At 49.3% G+C, this 8,116-nt stretch overlaps 1 protein-coding gene across 2 annotated transcripts; it reads right to left on the bottom strand.

Moving 5' to 3' along the window:
- On the bottom strand, positions 1–7,265 carry PPP1R15B (protein phosphatase 1 regulatory subunit 15B). 2 transcript variants are annotated; one of them, XR_011089838.1, is made up of 3 exons: positions 5,715–7,265; positions 5,320–5,441; positions 2,826–2,951 (listed from the first exon to the last, which is right to left on the bottom strand). XR_011089838.1 is itself a non-coding variant. In XM_068660308.1 (2 exons), exons 1-2 carry the CDS (start codon positions 7,101–7,103, stop codon positions 2,739–2,741), a joined length of 1,602 nt encoding a protein of 533 aa, XP_068516409.1. In that variant the 5' UTR covers positions 7,104–7,262; the 3' UTR covers positions 1–2,738. The 2 variants fall into 2 exon arrangements, 1 of the variants encoding a protein (XP_068516409.1); XM_068660308.1 differs by lacking the exon at positions 5,320–5,441 and having other exon boundaries at positions 1–2,951; positions 5,715–7,262.
- Positions 7,266–8,116: the final 851 nt, after the last annotated feature.

Here is an 8,116-nt window from a genome sequence, read left to right as displayed (position 1 = left end):
TTATCTTGCAAATATCTTTATTACAATTTACAGATTAGTTCTGAATAGTTTTGTTATGTACAGAAATATAACTTTAGATATAAAAAACCCAACAAACTCGACACAAATCAATTAAAATCTGTATAAAGCCAATGCTGAAGGTTTTCTAACTTTCTCTAAATTATACAAAAATAAAATCTGATAATTACAGTTTTGATTTAAAGTTCAACAAGTATTATTTTTTTATGTTTCACTCCAAACGCACATGTACACATCCTGTAAGACACCTTTGAAGTATGTTATAGGGAAGATGGTGACAAAAAATAATGAGCTTGCTCATAAATTTAGTGTTAGAATAACTTCCTACCACCACTGGATACTCTGAAAGTATGAGGTTTGAGAGGAGGGAAAAACAAACAAACAAACAAAAAACTTACCCGAGCAGGCACGTTTCTCTGAGAACCAGCAGTTTTAGAACAGAGTGCTTCATACACTGCAGGTTGAAAAAAATAATCTCAGATATCAGAAGGACTTTTGGAAGGAACAGTTTTCAGCCTAGTTTGTAGATAATTTGTCAGTTCTGTTCATTTCCAGCTGTAGCCTTTCCCAAGCCTCTGCACAAAGTTGTTCGGTGTTTGCAGGTGTTAATTCACATCACCCTGGAGGTTTTTATGAACACCCCTACACCAAGTTCGCCAGAGTAATTGAAGCAGCAGCAAGCTTTACAAGACCAAATAAACTAGGAGTGTCATGGAAAAAAGCTCTCGTATATTTTACCAGGAGCAATGAACAGCATTTTTCCTTATCAGTCACACCAGGACCATATGTCAACAAGTTTTCTCCAATTCTAACACATTAATCATCCCGCGTGCTTTTCCCTAAACAAAACAGCAGAACACCTGTTATCAAATACGATATAGGAAAATCAACTCCTAAAAACTGAAAGCTAATCCATAAGATTCAAGGGCATGATTTACCATTTCACAACTAAAATAATCTTTTTTAGAAAAGAATGTGTTGTTTTTTTTATTCCACAGGGATTAGAATAACATTGTTGCATGGCTTTCAATTAGCCAATCCATAAGGCTGCCCAAGTTTCAGCTGTATTTTATGTGACAACTCTGGTATAAATCATAGTTAACTCTCTTAATTTCATAATTAACACTTCTAGCACGTGGCAGAGAAAGGTAATTTTTGAATCTGAAGAATAAACTTTTTCCATAAAGAGTAAACCCCACAGCTCTGAAATTTAAGACAATTAAAATCGCCAGAAGCACAGCAAGGTGAAGCAAAAAATTCTGTAAAGCTCTGTGAAGCTCCTTTCTCCATGTATCCATAACTCCTTTTGAATTCAGATTTGAATAATGAGACGACAAATCTCAAGTGTTTCTAGGTCTCTTCCTTACAAAAATGGAGGCACTCCTAGTCAGCTGAATGAACAAAATAGCAAATCATTTCCCCACACCATTTTTTGCAAACAGATACAAATTCTTTAGATCTGACTGGTATTTATTCCATTGCATGACCTCATTCCTGCTTGGGTTACAGCCATACATCATCTTCCAGGTCCACATGCATATCCAAACTGTGCTGCTCTTTTATTTTGACTGAAACAATTAAACATTTTAAGTTACGAACACAAATAAGGAGTGTTTTCCTTCCACCAAGGACCTCAACTTTCAGATGCCACACGTGAAATGTTATTTTGGTACCCAACGAACAAAAGTGCGGACGCAGAGAGGTATTAATACTGGCTTCTGGTAAAGAACACAGCACTCTGTAGTCTCAGATTTCCAGAAAGATAATTCTCCTTACACGCACCGATAAAAGAAATACAAAGCACACTCCACTTCAGTTGGGAAGCAGAAGCAATTAGGGTGAAGTTGCTCTGAGATTACCTAAAGACCTAGGGCCTGCTTCCACACGTGCAGCTATCAATTCTGACCATCAGCCACAGCTTTGATATGTACCTTGAAGCTTCAATTATTGATCAGGACGAGGCCTTTCACTGCCCTGAAAGCAAAGCAGCTTGGTGCACAAGCAGCCAACACCCTTTGGAACAGTACTGGGCAAAGGTATTACTTAAATAAAGACAAACCAAAGGGCTTAGAGTGCACCAGAGTTCCCCTGAATCCCCCAGTGTGCTAGACTGAAATATTTAGACGTGAAAGCGTTACATCAACACTCAAACAATTAGACTACACGCAAAACTGGGACGTTAAAAAGGAAGCAAAAAAAAAGCCTCTGCTTCACGCAGTAAAGTTAACATGAGCTAACAAAATCGGAGACTTTTGTGTAGGTTAGAGAAAATGGAGAACCACAAACAAATAGCACATGCCTTTAGAAACTTTAAATCAAAACTGCAATAGCTAGGTTCTGAGCTCCATAAATATTTCCTTCAAAATATGTTTGCTTTTTCAAAGTGCAAAATTCCAACTGAATAGCCACCACTTCTCAACGTACGGCAGACAAGGCATTTTTGGAATGGATTTAACCTAAAGCAGTCTGTTTCTCAAATGGTACTGAAGAGGAATGCAACTATACCGCCCTCACCCTTGCTGATACTCGAAAGGTTCTGTTTGGATGTCAAAAACGGGATACACACAGGTATATTCGTTGGCTGAATATTAAACTGGGAAAAAGCATTAGAATCCCACTTTTCTCCCCATTTCAAAAAAAACACACGCAGCTGCCACTTCTTGGTTTGAAGATCTTTGAGTGCTCTGGGTCACACCCAACTACCAGGTCCTTTTAAGGTGCTAGAAGGGCTCAACCCCCTTGGAGCAGGTTTCTCGGAGTCTATTCAGGACTCTCTGTCTATGCTCTGTGGTGAAGCAGTACCCTATGGCTTCTTCTGTTTCTTGGATACGTTTCTGGAACCTGCAGCCATCTCGGGCAAGCTCTTCCCAGGGTCCTTTCCGATCCTCCTCGCTGCTGACGTAATACTCAGTAACTTTTTCAAGGAAGGTTACCTGGAAAAGACAAGTCGTTAGCCAAATACACAAAAGGAGCGTAAACCTCACCTGCACATACAATTATTTAAAAATAAAAGTTGTCTGAAATAGCAGCAAACCCTCAGGTGGGCTACCAGCTCATGCTAGGCCTGCACCAGCTAGGCAGGAGCATATTTCACCTCTCAGGTTTAAAAGCAACCTCACGTGCAGCTGCTGACTTCTCCCTCCACCCAAAGCAGTCCCTAATCAGGGGCTGACAGCAGAGCACCCAACGCTCCCTGGGAGACAACAGCCCCCCAGCACCATTTTAACCTCTCACAGACGCAGTTTCAGCACGTTACTCTGGAGGATGTACCAGAACACTCATTTCAGAGCGGATGGTACCAACCGGTTTCTGATTAGTGCATCATATAAAAAGCCAGAGCCATTGTTCTGTGGAATGAGTAATCGTGAGTCAACTTGAGTGCCTGATAAGGCATCTCACTACGCTGCATTTAAGGAACCAACACTCATCTCCATGTGACTGGAACAAACTCATCTGCTCAGCGCTGGTATCAGTTGTAAGCTCACGGAAGGAAATGAAGTCAGTCGGGGCACTTCAAACTGAAGGCCAATTTTTTCCACTCTTCATTCTTAAGAAAGTGAAAAAACCTCCCAGGGTCAGAGTCTGAAGTCAACAGCACTTAGCTGATTGCTATATAACTACATAAAGATCCAAATCTTTCTCTTATCAAGAAATAAGTGAAAGAGAAACTAGTTCAGACTCCTGCAGAATTATGCGTTGCTTTTTATTTAGCTATATAAAAGGCTTAAAACCAAAGGTCAAACTAGCTGTCGGAGTCCCTTGACTCTCAGGCTAGGACCAATTCTTGAAGACAAGGCAACTGCTGTAGTTCTAGCAGTATAGTCTAATTTGCAGCAGGAAGGAATCTGTGGAGGTAGCAAACCCTTGCTGCTCTATTCCTGCACTTTATTCACAGAAACCCACACTTTCACACCCCGTTCATGTCAGCATAATGAGAAGTGTAGGAGGAGATGGCTTTGTGTGGTACTGCCACCTTCTACCCCTCACAGAAAGCACGAAGGTGAGAGGCAGAGGAGGGGTGTCCTACAGGAATACCCACCAGAAGACACAAAGCCCCAAGGGACTGTGCTGAAAGCGAGCCCCAGAGGTCACCCAGCTGCAGTGCAGCCACCCCAAATTACTTGAAGTGGTCTGGGAAGCGTGGGCATCAGCCCCCACGTGCCCTGGGAACACATCTGATGTGTACGAACACATCCCACAAGCGACACGAACACTCCCAGGCTTTAGGGCTGTACAAACACGAACGCTGCTGCTGTTTGCATGATGCCACAGAGGAAACAGCCCTGTATGGGGCAAAGGGCTGCGAGGTTTCCTGGGCAGGCACTGGTCACTGCTGGGCGACCTCTGCCCCCCTTTGCTGGCAGGCCTAACGAGGTACCTGCCCTCAGGCACCCGGCGCTGTTACATCAGCCTGTCCCTTAGTGAGTTTCCACCTTTCAGCCTTTTTACATCAGTCTGAGATACCCTTGGGCACAATTACTGGGTTTTGTACACGCACTGAAGTAAATATTGCATCTAGATCACCGGTCTTTCCCTGTGTTGCTACATCACACGGACTCAGTAAATTAGTCTAAAAAAATTATTACTGCAGTCAAGAAGTGCTGTTAAGTGTACACATCTGCCACGCAACGAGATTTTAGGGCATGACAGCAGGAACTTACAGCCGGGCTCACCAGCGCGACAGCATTTCAGACACGTGCTGTCAGGTACAAAGGTCCTCTTGCAAAAACTGCTCTCCATTTAGGTGGCAAAGCAGTGGCTTGTCCTGCGTTAACCACCTAAGTTTGTCACTGCCACCTGCCCCAGCAAGAGCAGGTATGAAGCCCAAACCAGGCTCTCAAGGAGGCAAAATCTGTGTTGTAAGAACGGCACAGAAAGCAGGACACACCTTGCCTTTGTTGCTGTCTTGTTACACCAGGGCATTATGCCGGGACTTGGTATCACAGGCTGTTACTGACACAAAGGTATGAAGTGTCAGGCAAGACTCAGAGGAACGCCTCGTGTCTGAAAGGCAGCCGTGTCCATCTGTAGCATCACAAAACCTTGTAGAGGGCAAATTTATTCACCTGAATCCTAGCACCTCTAGCTTACATTCAAAAGCCGATAAAAAAGGATGTCATGGAACTAAAGACTGCTGAATTATGACTCTTAAACGGAATTAGGAGCATTAAAGCACTTCTACTGAAAGTTTTAACAGCTTACAGCATGTGCTAACCCACAACTGAAGAGTTTCTCCTACTCCCAAAGACTTTTGCTGCCTAGAACTCTAACAGCAGGCTTGCCACACTCCTAGGTACTTACCACACTTCATTCTCAGTTACACTGCGCACACACAAGCCCTGAAATACTTTATCAACGTGATTCACAACAGAAAAGGCTGCTTTCCACGGGCAAAACTTAGATCACAGGTCTCATCCGTTCGCCTGATGATGGAAGACACATTAGAACGCAAATACAGATGAAAACTATGTTTTAAAAAGAAACTTAACTTCCAGTCTAAAAATAAAGCGTAAAGAAATTCTGTGCCCAGTGTGACTGAATGACAAAACCTCCCATCACGTATGAGGCACGCTGATTGCAGTCAAATAATTAGAGCGTAAGCTCACAAGGTAGCATCTGCGGCTGAAATCCTGGTGCAAATCAGCTCCCCCACCCACATACCACTTAGCAGATCCCAAACAAAAACAAAATAATACCTTTTTCCGCGTGGTACTTCTACATCTCTCACCCAAAAGAATGCCATGCTGCACCAAGTCTGGGACCCCACAGTTATGTTTTTCCAGCTGTACCCGACAGACAGTTAAGTGACTACGCTCCGAAGTGCCCAAACTCGGCCCCTCTGTTCCTTTTGAGCCAGGCTTCCCTTTCTTCTCCGCTGTTTGGAAGGGTGCCTTGAAATTTAAAGGATTATAAGGATCGTCTGAGGTACAGAATGAGTTCCAAAGTTTCAAGTTTTCTGCCTCATCCGCGCTGCTGCACTCCCACTCGTCGTGCTCTTCCGAACTGAGGTGAGGAGAGCCTGAAGATGAGTCTGCCCATGAAGAATCCTCCTCCTCCTCCTCGTCCTCCTCCTCTTCCACATCAGACCCGCCGTGCATGTCCTTCCCTGGGCTGCTGGAAGACGTCTGGATGGTGGCCGTGAAGTTCTGCGGGTTGTAAGGATCCAGGCTGAAGAAGGACTTCCAGAGGTGCAACCTTTCCCCACTCTGGCTCCCGGCGTCTGAATCCGACAGCAGCCCTTCGCTGTCAAACCCATCATCACCATCATCATCCTCCTCATCATCATCCCAGTCCTCATCATCCTCCTCATCATCATCCTCTGCGCTCTCCTCCCCGCTGGAGGTCCCCCCGAGGATATAATCTATCAACTTATTAGCGCAAGCCGGCCTGGCCGCAACCCGAATCTTTGGCTGGATTTCCTCGCCGCCCAAACCTTCCCCTTGGAGCTCCCCTTTCGGGCCGGGGGCACCTTTGGGTGCCTGCTGCTCCTCGTTTTTCCAGGGTTCCCCGGCGGCCCCCCGCTGCTGCTGCTCCTCCTCCAGGCTGTGGTAGCCGTGGTCGGGCTCGGGCACGCCGAGGAGGCGCTGCTGGAGGAGCCCGAGGCGCTCACAGCGGAGCAGCCCCAGCTCGCCCAAGCCCCCGCCGCCCCTCCAGGCCTCACCCAAGGGCTCAGCGCTCAGCGGCCGGCCCCAGGGGCTCTTGGAGGAGCCCAAAACGAAGGAAAAAAGCTCCCCACTCCGCACCCCCCCCCCCACACCACCTCCTCCGTGTCCCTTCTCCTCAGCCCGGCGGAGCAAAGGGAGAGGCTCCGGCGGCGGTGAAGGAGCCGCGGTGGCCGGGCACAAGGCGCTGCTGAGGGCCGTGCCGGGCCGCAGGCGGTGCAGGAGGGAGGGCAGCGGCGAGAGGAGCTGTGAGGCGAGGCGCAGCCACGAGAAGGACGGGCTGGGCTGAGGCGGCCCCGGGGCGGCGGGGGCCGCGCTGCTGGGCACCGCCAGTTTGGGCCAAAACGGGGCAAAACCCAGCAGGGAAGAGGCTCGGGCTCGCCCCGGGATGGGGCTGCCCCGTTCTCGGCCGCTCGGCTCCATGAAGGAGGAAGGGGGAGGCTCCTCAGAGCGGCCCGGGGGCGGCGGAGGGCGGCTCCCCGCTGGGGCCCGGCGCCATCCCGGGCCGGGCCGGGGCCGGGGAGGCGGCGGCGGCCGCTACAAAATGGCGGCGGGGGCGCGAGCGGCGCGGCTCCGAGCTGCCCCCCCCGCCGGGGGGCGGAGGGCAGGAGCTGTCCGTCAAGGAGAGGCGCCGCAGCTGATTGGCTGGAGGAGAGGTCCCGCCCCCTCCCGTTGTGGGAGGGGTTAGGGGGAGGCACCGCCCGCCCGCCCCGCGCGGGGATTGCGTCAGCCGCTGGGAGGCACAGCGCCCCCTGGGGGAGGGAGGGGGGAGCGCAGGGACTGGGGGGGACAGGGGGGACACAGGGGGACACAGGGACATGGGACAGGGGGACACGGGGGGACATGGGGGGACACAGGGGGACACGGGGGGACATGGGGGGACACAAGGGACACCGACACATGGCTAGGGGGACATGGGACACGGGGACATGGGGACACAGGCAGGGACACCTGGGGACATGGGACACACTTGGCCATGGGGACACATGGAGATGGGGACATGGGACACAAGGACACAGGGACAAGAACATGGGGACAGACACGGACGCGGATACATGGCTATGGGGGCATGGACATGGGGATGGGGGATATGGGGACACAGGGACATGGGGACACAGGGACATGGGGACAGACATGGACATGGAATGTGGGGACAGACATGGACACGGATACACAGCTACAGGGGCACATGGACATGGGGACATAGGACACATGGACACGGGGACAGGGACAAGAATGTGGGCACAGACACGGACACAGACACATGGCTATGGGGACACAGACATGGGGATGTGGGATATGGGAACACAGACACAGGGGGACATGGACATGGGGACAGGGATACACAGGGACACAGATACAGGGACATGGGGACAGACAGACACAGGGGGACACAGGACATGGATACACAGACACAGCTACAGGGACACAGACAT

Source organism: Anas acuta, chromosome 24 (assembly GCF_963932015.1).
Source record: "Anas acuta chromosome 24, bAnaAcu1.1, whole genome shotgun sequence".
NCBI lineage: Eukaryota > Metazoa > Chordata > Aves > Anseriformes > Anatidae > Anas > Anas acuta.
The sequence above is the reverse complement of the archived record's forward strand: the minus strand, read 5'-3'. Positions and strand labels throughout refer to the sequence as shown.